Here is a 20589-nt window from a genome sequence, read left to right as displayed (position 1 = left end):
TATTGATGATCTAGATTATGGGATCAAGTGCATCCTCAGTAAGTTTGTAGGTGACAGCAAGTTGGACAGGAGTGTTGATGTGCTTGAGGGTAGGAAGGCTCTACAGGAGTAATCTGGACAGACTGGATCAATAGGCAAGGCCATTTGTATGAGGTTCAATAAGGCAAAGTGCCAGGTCCTGCACTTGGGTCACAACAACCCCATGCAACACTACAGGTTTGAGGAAGAGTGTCTGGAAAGCTTCCTGGCAGAAAAGGATGTGAGAGTGTTGGTTGACAGCTGACTGAATATAAGCCGGTGTGTGCCCAGGTGGGCAAGAAGGCTAACAGCCTCCCGGCTTGTATCAGAAATAATGTGGCCTGCAGGACTAGGGAAGTAATTCTCCCTTTCTACTCAGCACTGGTGATACTTCACCTCCAATACTATGTGCAGTTTTGGGCTCCTAAGTACAAGAAAGACATTGAGATACTAGGATATGTCCAAAGAAGGGCAACGAGGCTGGTGAAGTGTCTAGAGCACAAGTCTTATGAAGAGTGGCTGAGGGAACGAAGGTTGTTTAATCTGAAAGAACAGGGGGCTGAGGGGATCTTAAAGGACTCTACAAGGACCTGAAAAGAGGTTGTAGCAAGGTGGGTGTCAGTCTCTTTTCCGAGGTAAGAAGTGATATGTCAGAAGTAAATGGCCTCAAGTTTTGCCAGGAGAGGTTTAGATTGGATATTAGAAAAATTTTCTTCACAGAAAGGGTTATAAAGCATTGGAACAGGCTGTCCAGGGAAGTGGTTGAGTCACTACCCCTGGAGGCATTGAAAAGACGTAGATATGGTACTTAGGGACATGGTTTAGTGCTTGCCTTGGCAGTGTTATGTTTGCACTTGGACTCAATGATCTTAAAGGTCTTTTAGAACCTGAGTGATTCTATCGTTGCAGCAATAAAGCTTTTACTTTCAAGATACTAGGAGATTTGGGAAAGGCCAGTAAAATATCTACTTGTATTGACTGGTTTTGGTGGATGGTAGGTGCTGAATAAATAGGAAGATGCTGTGAGTCAATTTCTCACAATATTAGCAGGAAGAAAAACTTTTTTTCGTTATCTTGTGCTATATATAAAATAAATAGCAATGCATCTCTTGGGTTGATCTAAAAAGGAATAAATTTGCTTTGTTTCTTTGGTCAGCTACCTTATTCATATCAGAAACATTGCTTAATTTAACATTTATGGAAGCTGTAATATAAAAAAACAAGTAAATTATGGATACACACTGAGAGGTATTTTTCATTAGAAAGATTCATTTCTTCTACCTAGAAGAATAATCTACAGCTGAACTTCTTGCATGGTCTACTAGGGAGTTCTGATAATCCAGACTTGGCATGTCCTTGGATTAGTTTTCATTAAAATCCCATTAGTGATTTGAAAGATAAAATATAAGTATGCTTACAAAATTTGAAAGCATTTTGGGCTGCATACTTTTTCAAAAATAATTGGAAAGTACAGAAATATAATAAACAGAATACACAATGTGACAACTATAATGAGCTTATCCTTCTGTCAAGAAAACGATTTAAAGTAGATGTTAATTTTGAGGACTCTTCCAGGCATACTTATTTATTATGCTATTTCATTATACATATTACAGAGAGGGGGAATGCACTTTGCATCTTTTTCTGAAGCCTTCAGCATACAGAATAGTTCAGGAATAATTGGAAAACCTGTAGACTGACAATGTGGACATTTTTATGCAAGCTGTTGCTTTCTTTTTTTGTATGAATTGTTAACTTTTTTCCCAGAAATGTTAGTAAAATGAAATGCTGGAAAAAACTCAAATATGCTTGAGAGTTTAGTTAAAGTATAGTTTTGCATAACCATTTAAAATAATGATTTGGGATTGTATGGATAATGTTGTTTACTGCTGAGTATAATCTCCTTCTGTTATTCTCCAAAAGAAGCTAGAATGACATTTTTCTTAAAATGTATGAAGAGAATTGAACAGTGTGATAAATTCTTCTTGTTTCTGAGGGCTATGATTAGCATACTTCATTAGGGGATTGGACTATCTACATCGTAGCAGAATTGTTAAGGCTCCCAATGGAAGAAATAAAATTCACCAACTTGTCAGTGAAGTTGTAACTTAATTGCTGATGTCCTGGGAAATTAAGGTAATAGAAAGGAGAGGTTTCTTTTCTACCAAATCTTGTTAACCTTTTTGTATGTCACTGCAGGAGAGACATGTACTGAGTTAGTCCATAACTTTATAAATACAGAAAGAACTCCATCCCTGTAACACTTCTCACAGAAACAACATTGCATTAAATCCCAGTGTTATCTTTTCCTCCTTAAAAATTATACTGGATTACTAGGAGAACTCAGACAGTATTTGCATTGGTTATGGAACTTGAATCAAGTTCATCAGATGGACAGATCTTACATGTGATAGAAACGAGGAGTTTTAGTTCTTGGATATGAATCCACAAGGTGTTAAAACAGATGATCCAGGGGCCTTTTCAACTTTGACAATAATAGGAGGAAAAGTTAACTTCTTTTAGAGGACAGGCAAGATTCAACCTTATGTCTGACTATTTTAGGAGGTTCAACTCTCATGCCCAAAGCTGAATTACAATAATTTTTCATTTTTCCAAAAAGAAAAAAGCAATGCATTGTTAGTGATGCTAGCTGCTCGTGTTGCTTCTAAAGGTCCTCTAGAAATAGCTATGTTTGTAAAGAAAACAGAGAATAGTTTGTAAATGCTTAGGTTCTATAAAAAACAACAGCATGAGAGGCAGATGTTTAGTTTCTGGAAAATCTGTCCAGATGTTCAGTGTATTCTTTGCAGCTGGAACATTCTGCTTCTAGAAGGGTACTGACAATACCTGAAGCATTTTTAACACCAGTAGTTCTTGTTGTTGCAGGTTGCCTTCTATGTAGAGGACAAAAGTTGTGTCTCAAATGTGAAGAAAAGTACTATTGGAAGTGAGAAAATACTAAAGGAACAAATTCTCATCTGAAAACTTCAGCTGCAGAGAACAGGGAAGAAAGTAATGTGTAGTTAGTAGCCATATGCTTACATATGTGCTGTTTCAACTAAGCAATAAGTGGTAAGCAGATCTGAAAGAAGGATATCATATGGTTGCCTCCCCATAGAAGGGAAATGGTATCTATCTTCCTCCCTTTCTTATTCAAAAATCAATGTGTACTTGGAATAGGAATGGATTTCCTTTCTGGCTGTCTATAACTGACAGTCTAATTTACTAGCTTTAAATATAAAATAGGAAAACTTGTTTGTTTGTGTTTTCTATGAATACTGGTAATTCTATTCATTCTGTATACCTTGAAATTCTCAATTGTTTAATGTATATAAAAACTTATGTGTCATATTTGTTACTAATATTTTTACTTGCTTTCAGCTGTACTAGATAAATTTCTTGGTGATTATAGAATGTGTTTCACGTTTTTGATTCATAAGGTAAAATGCCCACTTGAATTACTGATGTAGTTCTTTCTCCTTCGCTGTAAACAGTTGTATATGCATGGAGGATACATCTGCTCTAGCACCTGGAAGACCTCCTCCCCCTCCTTCTTCACTGACCTTGGTCTTTGCAGGGCTGTTTCTCATATATTCTCACTCCTCTCTTTCAGCTGCTGCTGTGCAGCAATTTTCCCCCTTCTGTCAGACATATGAGCAGCTTCTGGTATCTTCTCACAAAAACCACCCCTGCAGTACCCCCCCTCCCAAAACCCAGTACAATAGTTTACTGTTTATTCTCTGTGTTTTCACTAGTGACCCACTGATTGAAGTCTTTGATACTTGTAAATGCAGTGCTGTTCGTAGTCATCCCTTGGAATTAGATGTTGTATGCTACTTATGGAGGCTGCCACTCTTTAAGGACATTCATGTTGGGTATGGAATTTCCGATGTATTCTTAAGGCTAACAAAATATTAAGCCAGTCAGATGGAGATTAGGTGTCATGGTCATAATTTGTAGGCTACTAGAATATCTGGAATAATCCTTTGATTGCAGTAGGATTTATAAGTGCATGAAAAAGTTCCTTCATTGCATACTTCCAAGAAGTAGAGGTTCAATTCTGGATATGAAAAAAGTAGTTCTTGATACATGGGGAAAAATTACCCCCTTCACTGCTTAATTTCCAATCAGCTGAACTTTGGTAGTCAATTTCAGTGATATGGTACTAGTGTTCTTGAGATGTTAAACCTTTGGGAAATCTCACATTTTATGGTTGTTTTCATATGTGGATTTTATTTATTTTAAGATACCATGTATACTTCTGTGAATGTTTGAGACAAAGATTACCCTTCATTGTAGGATGCATAGAGTTAACTTCAAAATTGATCTCTCTCCCAGTAATACGAAGCTTTTGAAGATGCAAGTCCTAGTGAAATATCTCCAAATTCTGGGTCCTTGAACTGGATATAGTGTGACATTCCTATAATTTAGACCATTTGTCCAGGATCGCAGTGTCAAATGTAGTAACTCTGTATTTGGGGTTTTTTCTTTAGAATCATAGAATCATTAAGGTTGAAAAAGACCTCTAAGACCACAAGTCCAACCTTCAACTTAGCACTATCACCATGTTCTCCACTAAACCATGTCCTGAAGTGCCATATCCACATGTTTTTTTGAACACTTTCAGGGATGGTGACTTGAACACTTCCCTGGGCAGCCTATTCCAATGCTTGACAACCCTTTCAGTGAAAATATTTTTTTTTTCTCATATCTAATCTAAACTTCCCCTGGTGCAACTTGAGGCTATTTCATCTTGTCTTGTCACTTGTTACCTGGGAGAAGAGACCAACAACACCTCATACCACCACCTTTCAGGTAGTTGTAGAGAGCAATAAGGTTTCCCCTGAGCTTCCTTTTCTCCAGGCTAAACAACAGAATCACAGAATATGCTGACTTGAAAGGGTACCACAAGGCTCATTGAGTCCAATACCTGGCCCTGTACAGGACCATCCCCAAGAGTGTATTGTCCAAAAGCTTCTTGAAATCTGGCTGGCTTGGTACTGTGACCACTTCCCTGGGGAGCCTTTTCCAGTGCGCAACCACCCTCTGGGTGAAGAACCTTTTTCTAATATCTGACCTAAACCTCCCCTGACACAACTTGAGGCCATTCCCCTGTGTCTTGTCACTGGTCGCCAGAGAGAAGAGAATCAGTGTCTGCCCCTCCTCTTCCCCTCATGAGGAAGTTGTAGACTGCAATAAGGTCTCCCCTCAGTCTCTTCTTCTCCAATCTGAACAGACCAAGTGATCTCAGCTGCTCCTCTTATGGATTCCCCTCAAGACCAAGACATGCTCCAGACACTTCACCAGCTTTGTTGCCCTTCTCTGGACACGCTTCAGCACCTCAATGACCTTTTTGAAGTGAGGGGCCCAGAACTGAACATAGTAGTCGGGGTGTGGCCCTACCAGTACCAACTACAAGGGGACAATCACTTCCATAGTCCTGCTGGCCTCTCTATTTTTGATATAAGTCAGGATGCCATTGGCCTTCTTGGCCACCTTGGCACACTGCTGGGTCATGTTCAGCCAGCTGTCAACTAACACTTCCACATCCTTTTCTGCTGGGCATCTTTCCAGACACTCTTCCCCAACCTTGTAGCACTACATGGGGTTGTCATGACCCAAGTGCAGGACTCAGCACTTCAACTTATTGAACTCCATATGGTCAGCTTCAGCTCATCGATCTAGTCAATTGTTATGAACAAGAGTGTTTGAGATTGCTTAAAAAATCATTGTCAAGTGAATGAGCAAAAGCCAGATCCCTCTCCAGCAAAACAATACTTGCCTAACTTTGTGTCATCTGTGAACTTGCTTAGGGTGTACTTGATCCCCTCACCCAGGTCATTAGTGAACATGTTAAACAGAACTGTCCCCAATACTGAGCCCTGGGGAACACCACTCATGACTGACTGACAGCCGGTTGTAACTCTATTCACCACCACTCTCTGGGCCCGGCCATCCAGCCAATTTTTTACCCAGCAAAGAGTTCACTTGTCCAAGCCATGGGAAGCCAATTTCTCCAGGAGAATGCTGTGGGAAATGGTGGCAAAGGCTTTACTGAAGTCTAGGTAGACAATATCTACAGCTTTTCTATCATCTACTAAGCAGGTGTCTTTTGTCATAGAAGGAGATCAGGTTTGTCAAGCAGGTCCTGCCTTTCATAAACCCATGCTGGCTGGGCCTGATCCCCTGCTTGTCCTGTATGCATCACATGATGGTACTCAAGATGATCTGCTCCATGCCCTTCCCCGGCACTGAGGTCAGGCTGATAGTCCTGTTGTTCCCCAGATCCCCCTTTTGACCCTTCTTATAGATAGGTGTCACATTTCTTATAGATAGGTGTCACATTTGCTAATTTCCAGTCACCCAGGACCTCCCTGGTTGACAAAGGCTGCTGCTAAATGATTGAAAGTGGCTTAGTAAGCACTTCAGCCAGCTCCCTCAGTACCCTTGGGTGAATCCCATCTACCCCCATCGACTTGTGGAGGTCTAAGTGACGCTGCAGGTCACTGACCATTCCTTCCTGAATTATGGGGGCTTTATTCTGCTCCCCGTCTCTGTCTTCCAGCTCAGGAGGCTGGGTACCCTGAGGACAACTGGTCATACTGATCTATTAAAGAAATATGGATATTGATCTAGTACTGATATCCAACTGTGACGGACAAAAACTCTCTAACAGTTTAAAGTTAGAAAATGTATGTTTATTGCGATGCCGGGCAGCGTGTGGGATAGCTCCCAAATACACACCGCCCCTTTCAAGTGATTACAGAGTCCTTTTATTCACACAAGAATTGAATACCCAAAATACAAATACATATTCATAATTTAGTACATCCCATTCCTCGCTTCGTATGCTAATCATTTCAAAAGCTATTAAGCATGCGTAGTTTGTTCCTTGAAATGGGTCGGTGGTCCCTTTCATGGGGAGGGGTCCCAAAATGAGGAAGTAAATGAAGTCTTCCTCATTCTGACCTTTCTACCTTTTCAATGCAAATATGACAAATGAACCTTGGTAGAACTCCCATTCCTTGTCTTCAATTGGTTTCAGAACAGAGGAGGCCCACAATTGTCTTATGTTCCTAAAAGGTATTTGTCAGTTTCTATATTCTTCATTATAAACCCAGCTAACTAAACATTGTGTTGACAAGCAATCAATTATTAGTTAACTACTAACTCTTAACTTCATCAAGGCCTACTCATTTATTTTAATTAACTCTAGTAAGGCTTATCTCTAACTAAAATCTTAGCTCCTCTAAAATCTCTAAATCTCTTAAAGTTTATGTTTCAATACTAAAGATTGAAAGATTGAGACAACCAAGACATTCAGTACCTTGGCCTTTTCCTCATCCTTTGTAATTATGTTTCCCCCCACATCCAAGAAAGGATGGAGATTCTTCTTGTCCCTGCTTTTGTTGCTGATGTATTTGTAGAAACACTTTTTGTTCTCTTTTACAGCAGTGGCCAGAGCCAAAGCTCTCTGTTCTGCCATGCCAGTTGTCTCTTGTGCTGGCTCATCTTTCAGCATGGGGACAGCCTGCTCTTGCTCCTTTAAGATTTCCTTCTTAAAGCACATCCAGCCTTCCTGGACTATTTTTCCCTTAAGGACTGCCTCCCAAGTGACTCTCTCAACCAGTCTCCTAAATAGGCCAAAGTCTGCCCTCCAGAAGTCTAAGGTGGCAGTTATGCTGACATCTCTCCTTATTTCTCTCATAATTGAAAACTATAATTTCTTGATTGCTTTGCCCAAGATGGCTTCTGACTTTCACTGTGAGCAGTCTTTCTCTATTTACAATAAGCAGGTCCAGCAGGGCACCTTCCCTGGTTGTCTCATTCGCCAGCTGTGTCAGGAAGTTCTCTTCCATTCACTCCAGGAACCTCCTGGACTGTTTCCTCTCTGCTCTGTTGTATTTCCAGTAGACATCTGGTAGGTTGAAGTCCCCCATGAGAATAAGGTCCAGCAATCACAAGATTTACCCCAGCTGCTTACAGAATATTTCATCTGCCTCTTCATCCTACCTGGGTGGTCTATAACACTCCCACCAGGACATCTGCCTTGTTAGCATTCTCCCTGAGTCTTACTGTAGTGGGTTGACCCTGGCTGGATGCCAGACGCCCACCAAAGCTGCTCTATCACTCCCCTCTGTAACCAGACAGGAGACAAAAAATATAACAAAAGGATTCATGGACTGAGATAATGTCTGGGGGAGATCACTCACCAAATACTGTCACAGACAAAACAGACTCAAATTTGAGGTATTAATTTAATTTATTACTCATAAAATCAGAGTAGGACAATGAGAAGTAAAATAAGATCTTAAAAACACCTTCCCCACATCCCTCCCTGCTTCCCAAGTTCTACCTCCTCCCCCCAAGCAGCGCAGGGAGACAGGGAATGAAGATTATACTCAGTTCATCACAAGTTGTTTCTGCTGCTGCTCAGGGAGAAGAGTCTGTCTCTTGCTCCAATGTGGGGTCTCTCCCACAGAAAACAGTTCTCCATGAACTTCTCCGGTGTGAGTCCATCCCACGAGCAACAGTCCTCCCCAAATTGCTGCAATGTGGGTCACTCTTCCATGGGGTGCAGTCATTCAGGCACAGCTTCTTCAGTGTGGATCCCCCACAGGGTCACAATGCCTACCAGGAAACCTGCACTGGCATGGGCTCCTCCCTCCATGGGTCTGCAGGTCCCTGCCAGGAACTACCAAAACCTGGCCATAAAAACCCAGTACACTTACTGATAAACAGTCAACTCTATAACTACCATCATGTGAGAGACTGAAATGATAAAGGTTGATGACTCAATCGGCCATTTGCAAAAGCAGCAGAGTGCTTTGCTGAGAGCAGGTTTGTACCCCCCCCCAACTGAAGGCAAGGAGGAGAAGTTTTGGATATGTGGTGGCAAAGCCTCTGATCTGCAAAAAACAGCCCAGGTGCAGAGGAGGTGTACATTTACCACCAGAGGATGTCCACTACAAACTGACCTTTGTTTAGATAAACTTGTTGAGCCCTGCAATTGTATACTGGATAACCTGTGACTAATGTTGTTAACAAGCTGGGTTTTAAGCCAGATAAGGGAAAAGGCCCATAAGAAGCACATCCTGCGTAGTGGGATAATGTTTTTTATCATGTCAATGTCCTCCCTCTCGATAAGGCTCAGGTGGAAAACTCATATATATACACCAGTCATTCAGTGTGCCTCTAATCCGCCCCAAGGGATCTATTAACAAGAACAAGGTCATAACACATTATCAAGCTCCAAAGAATCAAAACACTCCCAACATACAGGGCTACCCCACTGCCTCTCCTTCCTTGCCTATCCCTTCTGAAGAGTTTATAGTGATCCATTGCATCAGTCCAGTCGTGCAAATCATCCCACCATGTTTCTGTGATGGCAACTGTCATAGTTTTCCTGATGTACAATAGTTTCCAGTTCCTCCTGTTTGTTGCCCATGCTGTGTGTATTGGTGTAAATGCACTTTAGTTGGGCTAATAACCCTACTGCCTTTTTGCAGGGAGAAGCCCTTATTCATGTGACCATTCTCAGGTACTTCTGGGATTTCTAACACATCATTAACCCTTGCATCCTTACTTTTGCATGGATCTCCATCCCCTACCTCCACTGATATGGCAGACTGAAGGACCTTGGTAGCACACTGTCCCTCAAACATTTGCATAGTACCCCCAGGCTTATGTCTGTTGAGCCTGGTTTTGTCCCCATCCCCCTTCAAATGTAGTTTAAAGCTGTCTCAATGAGCCCTGCTAACTCCTGAGCTAAAATCCTTTTTTTCCCCCTTTGAGATAGACGGACCCCGTCTGTTGCCAGCGGGCTCGGTGTCATGTAAACTGACCCATGATAAAAACCCCCAAAATTCTAATGGTAACACCAGTCTCAAAGCCAGTTGTTCATCTGCATGATTTTCCTGTTTATTGCCCCATCATTGGCTTTTTTTTTTTGTTCAAGTCTATTGACAGATGGGTGCTGTAATGCAGACAAGAATATTTAACTTCCATGCCTTGCATCTCCCACAGTAACCATCTGTGTAAGCATAAGGGTGGTACAGACTAAACTAGAAACTATTCTAGAAACTTTCAGAGGAAATATGGGGGTTTGTCCCTGAAATACAATAAATTTTTGAAACAGGAATAGCTGTTTTGTGACTTGGGGAGGGTGAGAATCTTATGCTTTCATGCTCTCTCTACTGGTGTTTTCATTATAATTTTCAAAGGTAGTATAGGAGTTCTGAAACTTAGTGCATAATATGGAATGCATCCAGAATAACAGAATATGAAGAGACTTCTCATTGAACATGAAAGAAAAAATATTTTGTTTCACTTCATTGTTTATTTTAACCAAGTCTCAAATCAGACTGTATTTTCTGATTTGTTTTTCAGAGTGATATAACTGAAAGTGCTTCTCCTATATTTGAGGAAGAATGAATGGATGATTGGATGGTATCTTAATAAGTAGCTGTTGAATTACGAGAATAAGAAGATATTTGGGGAGTTGGAAAGAACTGGATTTTGACCCTAGTCTAGCAGCTCTGCTGCTCACTTAAACACAGATGAATGAAGACCCCATTTGGAAAATCACCAGGTCAGCGGTCCAGAGCTGATGCAGGTGAGGTGTTACTGAATTTGAGTGTTGTTGTTTTTTAGTGGATAAAAAAGTGTCCTTACAGATTTTTCTTATGTACTCATGGTTTTATGAAACTGTTACTGTTTGGTTTTGATTGGGACAGTTGACAGTTGTTGGGGTTTTTTTTAAGGTAGGAATTATTGGAATTGTGGAATTGAAAGTACATATATAAATTTAAGCTGTACAGAATTACATTTATGAAGTTGTGCTGGTTTTGGCTGGGATTGATTTAAATTTCTTTGCAGCAACTGGCATGGTGCTATGTTTTGGATTTGTTCTGAAAACAGGGTTGATAACACTGATGTTACTGCTGAACGGTGCTTACACAGTGTCAAGGCCTTCTCTCTCATGTTGCAAGAGAAAGACAAATATAGGTGGTGATGGAATTATTTGCTGCATGTTTCCTAATTTCAGGTGTAGATTAGGAAAATGTACCAGGTAGTCATTATTAGGAGACTTCAACACCAACCTGTCTTAGTTTAAGACAATTTTATGGGGTGCAGACTTTGAAATGTTATCTCCTCTTAGTTTTAACCACTCCCCTTTCAACAATAAGAAGAGACAAATATGAAGAGATGTGAAAAATGCCAATCACTTGTTTTTTAAAATCTTAAAAGTTTATTAGTAATAAAATAGTTATTAAAATAGTAATAAAATTAGAGTAATAAAAATTTGGACAATGAGGATGAGGACACTACGAGACAATAAAAAGCAAAGAATTATGGATGTCCGGATGTTTTTGGGCAAAAAGCTGCCAAAAACATGCCTTGTGAACAAAGGAATAACCTTAAAAGCAATAGCCTGTTGCATATTCATATATCTCATACATGATGCATAAATTCCTTGCAAATTAAGAATTTTTCTGGTTTTTGTCAACTTCTTCCCCCTAATCCTGGTGGTTCCATAAAGACTGAGAGAAGGTGGAAGAATGTTTGTCTTTTCCGATACGGAGGGAGTAACTCTATGTGCCCTGTCGCTGTTATCTCTGTGCGAAGAGTTTCTTGATTATCTCATCTCTTTCTTGAGCTAGTTAAAAAGTATCTTACATAGCATAGTTTCTGTTTTAACATTGTGTTATAACCTAAAACAATATTTAACACACTGCTTAAGAAAATTAATACAGCATAACTTTCTAACATTACACATTTAATATTCATTGTAATATTTGCGAAAAGCCAATCATAAAATATGCATTTTTCACAGAGATAAGTGAAAAAATAACCATTTACTAAAAGAAAAACTGCAATAACCAAGAAAACAGCAATAACCACTAGATTCAAAGGTGCTGAGTTACATGGCCCTCTCCCCGAGAAAAAATGGCCACCACCTGGACAGCCTAGTGGCCCAGAGGACAAAGACAAGATGGTGGAGAAGCTCCCTTTTCCCAAGATGGCGGCCGCCATGGCAGCCCATGTGGCCCAGAGGACAAAGACAAGATGGCAGGGAAGCCCTCTTCTCCAGACCATGCAGCCAAGAGAGAGAACAAAGGAAAACAACACAGCAACCAAGCCTCTGCAGTTCCAGAACTCCCTCCCCGCCCCCAAACAACAACAGGAGCAGGGAAAAAGAAATCCTGGAAAAAAATATTTTTGTCCAAAAGGCTCCAATGCTGCTGAAACACTGGAAGAAACTTCCTAGCAGTTGCAGACCCAACCCCCACTCAGTAGTTTTAAACCTATGTAGAATGGCTGCAATGCTGTTGAAATGCTGATTCCTGTGAGGCAGCACGAGGCAGGGCCTCTCTTGCTCTTTTCTTGCTGAAAGACCTTACAATGTGATATAAATTAAAATTATAGTGAGTTTGTTGCATTTTATTAAAATATTTTTTTAAAAAAACAACTGGGAGAAAAAAGCTATCAAAAGCACAACTAGGTTAAGTGACAAGAAGCTGGAATTAGAAATCCAAATCAGTCGTAAAGACTAAGAAGTGGTGGCTTCTTTGAAAAAGCTAGTTTCCCTCTGTCCTTCCTGTCTGCCTACAAAGATGCAAGGAGCACAGTTTCCTGTCTCAAACACTGTCAAGGTATCCTGGTTCCAGCCAGGCCAGAGTTAATTTTTTTCAGTGGCCAGGAGGGAGCATGACTGGGGTATGGAGGTTATTCTATATCACCTCATGTCATTGCTGGGAGCAGGGGAAAGGGCTCTTTTATGGGGAGAAGGGGCTCCTTTCGGAAGAGAAAATATGGCAGAGGGAGCCTTCTGGTATTGTCTGTTATCATGGAGTTTTTCCATGTGAATAATTTCTTTTCTTGTACACTCTGTTATTAATATTGTTGCTGTTACTGTTCATTTTCTTATCTTATTGCTGTTTCCAGTAAATTGTTCTTATCTCAACCCGTGATCTTTGGCTTTTGTGCCTCCAGCTCTCCTCTCCAGCCATCCATAGTGGGGAGGAGGAGGTGAAAACAGGGGAGCAAGAGAGAACAGTGTGTGGTTTGGAGAGTTGGTGGGGGCACTGAATTGGGGACCACCATTCCTAAACCACGACACAAGGCCACAGAAGGAACTTGCCATAAGATAAGCCACCACAGTGGGAACTTGACTTAAGCACAAAAGGGAGGAATTTGCAACAGGAAGGCACTAATTCCAGACCTGGTGAGGCAAGATCTGGTTAGCACATCCTGGTTAATGCATCCGGACAATAATTCCCACTGTGGAAAAGGGAGCAACTGCTCATACACATATCACCCCAAGTTATGGGAACAGCATCTGTGACTACTCTGTGGTACTTGGAACTTGGACTGTATAAAGGTGGTACCCTCAGAAGAATGATTCCAGGACCTCCACCACTGAGAAGCCCGGGGTGAAGAAGGACCAATGGGATGCCACTGTATTCATGGGTGGTGACTGTCTTCTGCTTGATTTCTCTCTCTCTCTCTCTCCACCCTTTACTCTTTTCTATTTCTTTCTATCTCTCTACCTCACATTTATTGTAAAATGAAATCCATATTGCATATGGTCTCATTTCCTACTCGGTCAGAGGCATCTCTCACTAATCAGATCTTACCAAAACAAAAGGCCTTTATTTGCTGTAAAGTAGGTTTAAAAGAGGATAAAAATATATTTGACTGAAGTATCCAGGTTTTTGAAGTTTACCTCTACTGGGAAACAGAATTAATAGTTCCATCTTGAGAAATAAAGGATAACACCCAAAATGGTGAAACAAAGGAAAGACAAACTTGTTTCTTATTTTTTCACAACAGTAGAGCATGTGTCTACAGTATCAGTAATTTTGTTAAAATATAGGGCAGACTCCCAGGATATAGTTTCAGTAGATCAGTCAGATCCTTAGTGCTTGGCATTGTGTTTGTGCTTCTAATTAGACCATATTTCTCCTCAATATAGGTGAATCCTGATTTTTTTTTATTAACATAATCCAGTTTAATTATCTGTGAGGTAAATTGTGATTACACCCTGGTGTCCTCGTTATCGGTATTGTCTTTGCTGTTTGTTTTTCTTATTTCATTGCACTTTACAGTAAATTGTTCTTATCTCAAGTCGTAATCTTTACCATTTTGTGCCTCCCATTCTCTTCTCCTTTCCACCATGGGGGGGAGGGGAGAGAAGTGAGCCAGTGGCACGTGGTCTGGGGTGTTTTCGGTGGGAACACTAAATTGGGGAATACCATTCCTAAACCATGACACCTTGTGTTTACATTTATATTTCAACTTTTTGAGCCTAGTGATCACTTGTTTTCTATGCTGTACAAATGTAATGCATCGTCTTTTACAGTCCTTCCTAGCTGTTACCAGTACTGTCCTTGGGAATTATGAAGAGATTCCACTCCCAGATTCAACTACTTTAAGATGCAATGAAATCTTTTGGGAAAGTTGGGAATTCATTTGACCACTCTTCTCCTGGTCTGGTTTCCCAAACCCTTAGAGTTGACTTTGGGCAGGCAATATTAGGTGTAAATAAACACATCTCTGAAATATTCAGGTCATTCAAAGTAATTCTGAAAGACATCAAATCAAGATTAATTCTCATGTGATTGCATGGTGTTTCCACAGCAGATACTGAAATATATTTTTTAAATGTCCAGCTTTTGCTGCCTACCATAAAGACAGGATATTGTGAGAAATAAGCAGCTGTGGTTTGTTTTGAAGAGTTCATCTAATTTTGATAGACTGAATGGAGAGTACCATCTGATATGATGACAATTAAAAACATTGCTAGTAGCTTTCTCCCATCCCTCTTCCTTTTCTTTCCTCCTACCTGCCCCAGTTGAAATGTGTGTACTTTCTCTACAGTCCACACCCTCAAAGAATGTTTATTTTATTTCTATGTTGTCGTACCCTTTTTCTTTCTCTGTAAGGTAGACGCATTCAGAAACATGGCTCCTAGTTTTGCTATTGAATTTAACAGTATTTTAAGGATACATTAGGTAGAATTAATCCAGGCTCAAAGCAAAGGCCAACTGGCAATTAAACGCTTAATTCTTTTGTTCTTGACTTTTTATTATTGAAAATATTCAGGTTTTTAGTCATGAGAGATTGAGCCATATATATTTTCTTCTTCCTCAGATCTATCCAAGTTTGACTCTTTGCTGCTTATTATAAAGAAGCATAAAACAAATCACTTTGTGTGTTTGTTTTTTGCATTTTTTTCTTTCTGATCTTCAGTATTAACTTCTGGTTTTATATTCATGGCAAATTATATCAACACTGTTTATTTTGAATGATGTCTAAAACATGGAATTTCATGGAATGTGCAAGTTGAAACAGTAGCACTTGTCATTCCATAGTCATGACAAGGTAAAGGATATGAACTTAAATCCATTCAGTGACATTCATGGTATATAGAATCTGATAACTATCCATTATTGTTTTCTGATTACTGTTAACATCTTTGCAGTCACATTATTCCTTGAGACCAAACCAAGCTTGACCCCAAAATACTTGACACACTAATTTTTCACTTGAAATATTTATCTGAATGTATTACTGTACTGGGTTTGCATGGCCAAGTTTTGGTAGCAGGGAGCTACAGGCGTGGCTTCTGTGAGATGCTGCTGGAAGCTTCACCTTGTCTGGCAGAGCCAATGCCAGGCGGCTCCAAGACAGATCCACCACTGGCCAATGTTGAGCCGATCAGCAATGATAGCAATGCATCTGGAGTAATATATTTAAGAAGGGGGAAAAAGTTATTGCACAGAAGTAATTGTGGCCAGAGAAGAGAGGAGAATATGGGAGAGGAACAACTCCGCAGACACCAAGGTCAGTGCAGAAGGAGGGGGAGGACATGCTCCAGGTGCCCGAGCTGAGATTCCTCTGCATCCTATGGTGAAGACCATAGCGATGCCAGACTGTCCCCTTGCAGCCCATGGAGGCCCCAGGGGGTGCAGAGATCCACCTGCAGCCCATGGAGGAGACCCACTGCCTGAAAGAAGGCTGTGAACCTGTGAGAAGCCCGTGATGGAGCAGCCTGTTCCTGAAGGACTGCACCCCATGGAAGGGACCCATGCTGGAGCAGTTAATGAAGAACTGCAACCTGTGGAAGGGACTCATGTTGGAGAAGTTTGTGGAGGACTGGCTCCTGTGGGAGGGACCCTACAGTGAAGAAGGGGAAGGACTCCTCTCCCTGAGGGGGAAGCAGCAGAAACGACATGTGATGAACTGACCCTCACCCCCAATCCCTGTCTCCCTGAACTGCTGGGGGGAAAGAGGTAGAGAATCAGGAATAAAGTTAAGCCTGGGAAGGAGGGAGGAGTGGGGGAAAATGTTTTTAAGATTTGGTTTTGATTGGTAATAAATGCAATTAATATCCCCAAGTTGAGTCTTTTTTGCCTGTGATGGCAATCGGTGAATGATCTCTCCCTGTCCTTATCTCAACTTACAAACCTTTCATTGTATTTTCTCTCCTCTGTCCAACTGAGGAGAGAAGTGAGAAAGTGGCTTTGGTGGGCACCTGACATTCAGCCAAAGTCAAACCACCACAATTGCCCTTGAAATTGTTGGCAAATTTTTAAATGTCTTCCTTTGAATTGAACACTTGACAGTGAATGGCTAATGCCAATTATGCTTCTGTCAGAAGCCATTTAGGTGATACTAGACATTTCAGGATGATTTGTGTAAACAAAGTTTCTGCTTTGCTTGTTATGTTTGGCGTTCTCTGCTAAAGGTGACTATCAACATCATCAGCTAATTGTGCCTGATGCATTTGGTGCCCTTCGATGACAGGATTACAGAGGTGGTGGATGAGGGAAGAGCAACTGACATCACCTACCTGGACTTGTGAAAAGCATTTGACATCCTGGTCTCTAAACTGGAGAGACGTGGATTTGATGGGTGGACCAGTCAGTGGATAAGGGATTGGCTGGATGGTCACTCTTAGACTTCTGGTCAACAGCTCAATGTCCAAGTGGAGATTAATGACAAGTGGTGTTCTTCAGGGGTCAGTATTGGGACTGGCACTGTTTTTTACCATCTTTTTCAGTGACATGGACAGTGGGATCGAGTCCACCCTCAGCAAGTTTGCCAACAACATCAAGCTGTGTACTGTGGTCGACACATTGGAGTGAAGGGATGCCATCCAGAGGGACCTTGACAGGTTTGAGAAGTGGATCTCTGCGAACCTCATGAAGTTCAACAAAGCAATGTGCAAGGTCCTACACCTGGGTTGGGGCAATCCCAAGCACAAATACTTGCTAGATGGAAAATGGATTGAGAGCAGCCCTGAGGAGAAGGACATGGAGGTGTTAATGGATAAGGAGCTTGACATGAGCCATCGATGTGTGCTTCCAGCCCAGAAAGCCAATTGTATCTTGGGCTGCATCAAAAGAAGTGTAACCAGTAAGTTGAGGGAGGTGATTAGCCCCCTCTACTCCATTCTGGTGAGATCCTACCTGGAGTACTACTTTCAGATCTTGGACCCTGAACATAAGAAGGACATGGATCAACTAGAGCGAGTCCAGAGGAGGGCCACAAAGATGATCAGAGGGATGGAACATCTCTCCTAGGACAACAGGCTGAGAGAGTTGGGGTTGTTCAATATGGAGAAGAGAAGGCTTCAGGGAGACCTTATAGCAGCCTTCCAGTACCTAAAGGGGGCCTACAAGCAAGCCAGAGAGGGACTTTTCACAAGAGCATGGAGTGATAGGACAAGGGGGAATGGCTTTAAACTGAAAGGAGGTAGGTTTAGATTTGGATATTAGAAAGAAATTCTTTACTGTGAGGGTGGTGAGACACCAGAGCAGGTTGCCCAGAGAAGTTGTGGATGCCCCATCCCTGGAAGTATTCAAGGCCAGGTTGGATGTGAAGGTGTCTCTGCCCATGGCAGGGGGGTTGGAACTAGATGATCTTAAAGGTCCCTTCCAACCCAAATCATTCTATGATTTTAATATATATGTTAAACATTAATGTATTGAAATATTTTTATTTGCTCTCAAATGTTTTAAGTCATTAAGACATAGTAATACTTACAACATCATGTATTTACTGATAAATTTTTTTGTAAAGAAACTGTACAAGCTATTTGGAATTTTAAAAGTCTTCTGCACAGTTGATTTGTTGCCTTAGTGTAAGATAAGTTTTATGTCTACCTTATGCTGTGAGAGTTTATTTCTCCCTTTAATACTCAGGGGAAAAAATAAAATATACAGAATGAAAGAAATCCTAAAACATCAGAAGTTTAGTATTCCTGTTCCTGTAGGAAAAACAAAACCAGAAAGGCATTTCTATTGTGAATTTGTTCTAATGAGCTTTACCACTTGTCATGGTTTGACACTGGCCGAACACCAGGCACTCACAATAGCCACTCACTTGCCCTCCCCTGCTACAGCTGGGCAGAGGAAAGGAAAAAAAATTAATGAAGGCTTCATGAGTTGAGATGAGGACCAGGAGAAAACACTCCAAGGACAAAACAGGCTCAACTTAGAAGTACAAAGTGAATTTATAGCTAGCATAGTCAGAGGAGGATAATGAGAAGTAAAATAAGCCCTTAACTGTGATCTCATTGCTCTCTACAGCTTCCTGAGTAGGGGAACTGGAAAGGGAAGTGCTGAGCTCTTCTCTCTCTTATCCAGTGACAGGACATGTGGGAATGGTTCAAAGCTGCATCAGGGGCGGTTTAGACTTGACCTTAGGAAGCATTTCTTTACCAAGAGGGTGGTCAGACTCTGGAACAGGCTTCCTAGAGAGGCAGTTGATGCCCCAAGCCTGTCAGTGTTTAAGAGGCATTTGGACATTGTTTTTGTGCCCTTCCTCTGGGCTCACTCTAACAGGTCCATGTCTTTCTTGTGCTCAAGTTCTTCATGTACCTTGTTATTACCTCTTCTTGTAAGTAGACTATATTCACATTCTTCATCTAAATGCCATAACTTTTTATTAAACTGGACACTACCTTAAACTACCAACACAAGAAACTGAGCAGTACTCAGTTTGCTCAGTTGGTTTTTCTCTAGAGCTAGGTATACTATTGTAAAATGCAGGCGATCCCGGTGGGAAGAAATTATGATGTCCAACATCAGTTCAGAAGGCTGAATTATTTCTTTATTATAACTATGCTATAATACATTAATATACTATATAAAGAAAGATACTAAAACCACATACCTACTTTCTCTAACTACCATATCTAACTGCTAACAACTTGTGACCCTGTTTGGGAGAGTCCAGACACAGGTGGATCTGATTGGCCATCAGGCTCAAACAATCCTCACCAGAATCCAATCAAGCAATTACCCCAGGTAAACAATTCTCCAAACACATTCCACATAGGAAAAACAAAGAGCAGAAATAGAAATTGTTTTCTATTTCTTTCTCTCTGTGCACCTCTATGAAAAATCCTGAGAGAGAGAGAGAAATGTGCTGCCACAGTATACAAACAAGCAAGTTCTTGAAATCAGGACCCACCAAGTTTATTTTTATCTGACAGCAAAATGGGTTGTGTACTCTCAAACTCTCAGTTCAGTGTTGTAAATATTTGTTAGTTTGGTACATGCCATTTCATTCATGGACACCGTGTATGAATAGTCAAGAAATTTTGCACGTAAATGAATTTGAGAGAAAAAAAGACATCTGGCTGTAGAACTTGAATTTTATCAAAAATAAGAGGTGCCTAAGGTGAACAGTTACTGAACAGGGCAAACACTCATTCTGAGTAGAGTGCATAGCTTCTCCTTTGCATTTTTTGCAGCTTCTGTAATAGATCTTCCTTCTGTGTATCTTTAAGGCCACTTTTGTTTTGGAAGGCTAAATGTGTTGCACTGCATAGTAAGATTCAGAGTCTCTGAGCAGAGGACAGAAAACAAGTTTTGTGTTGAACCATCCTGCTAAATATGTGGATATGCTTTTTATAGTGTTTTAACTACTTGAACTGATTTAGTTAAATCTTACTTTTTCTCATCAACCAGTAATGGAAAACATTAAATCTGTGTGTTTGTGGTTTTTTACTTTGTGAGAACAGATTTTTTTTAATAAGTATGTTTTTAAACTTGTTTCCTCATATAACTAAGGGGTGGCTAATGACAGGGTGAAAATGCTTGTTCACTTGGTGCAGTCAAGTCTCAGAAGTCTTTTGGGCTTCTATTCATACTTTTTGAGATATCTTTTAATTTCTAGCTGTTAGTTCTTATAAACATGTTCAAGGGAAGTTCTATTTACTTGGTCTTTATTGCAAATAGCATCTTTACTGTAGCTATTTGCATGGAGGGCTTAATTTTTGAAAACTTCAAATTCCACCTGTTGTTAAAACTGGAGACGCATCTTTCCATGGATTCAGTACAAGCTTGAGTGTTGGAAACAAAATGTATGTAGTCTTATTTAAATTCTGCCACTTCTGTCATGTGATATATGTCCTTTTATTTCTCCATAGGAAAATCCAAATATTAAAATATTTATGAAAACTGTTAAGGTTAATTGCACTTTCAGTGCTTAACTCTTGTGTGACACTATTACTATTATGAAAATTAATTTTCTGAATACATATGCCAAAGCTAT

At 40.6% G+C, this 20589-nt stretch overlaps 1 protein-coding gene across 7 annotated transcripts in view; it reads left to right on the top strand.

Annotated features, from left to right (window-relative positions):
- The window catches only part of LOC128822716 (spindlin-Z-like), a 119507-nt gene that overhangs the window by 51872 nt on the left and 47046 nt on the right, over window positions 1-20589 (top strand). For 2 of the 7 annotated variants that reach the window (XM_054004526.1, XM_054004528.1), the window contains exon 2: window positions 10408-10633. In XM_054004526.1, the coding sequence (XP_053860501.1) occupies window positions 10582-10633 (52 nt within the window). In that variant the 5' untranslated portion in view covers window positions 10408-10581. Of the gene's footprint in view, window positions 1-3010; window positions 3091-3854; window positions 3894-10407; window positions 10634-16288; window positions 16317-17086; window positions 17443-17734; window positions 17782-20589 lie in introns of those variants that run through there. The other 5 variants (XM_054004527.1, XM_054004529.1, XM_054004525.1 and 2 more) reach the window with 5 other exon arrangements.

Source organism: Vidua macroura (assembly GCF_024509145.1).
Source record: "Vidua macroura isolate BioBank_ID:100142 chromosome W unlocalized genomic scaffold, ASM2450914v1 whyW_random_scaffold_30, whole genome shotgun sequence".
Lineage (NCBI taxonomy): Eukaryota > Metazoa > Chordata > Aves > Passeriformes > Viduidae > Vidua > Vidua macroura.
Note: the sequence above shows the minus strand (reverse complement) of the source record. Positions and strands in the feature narration are given on the sequence as shown.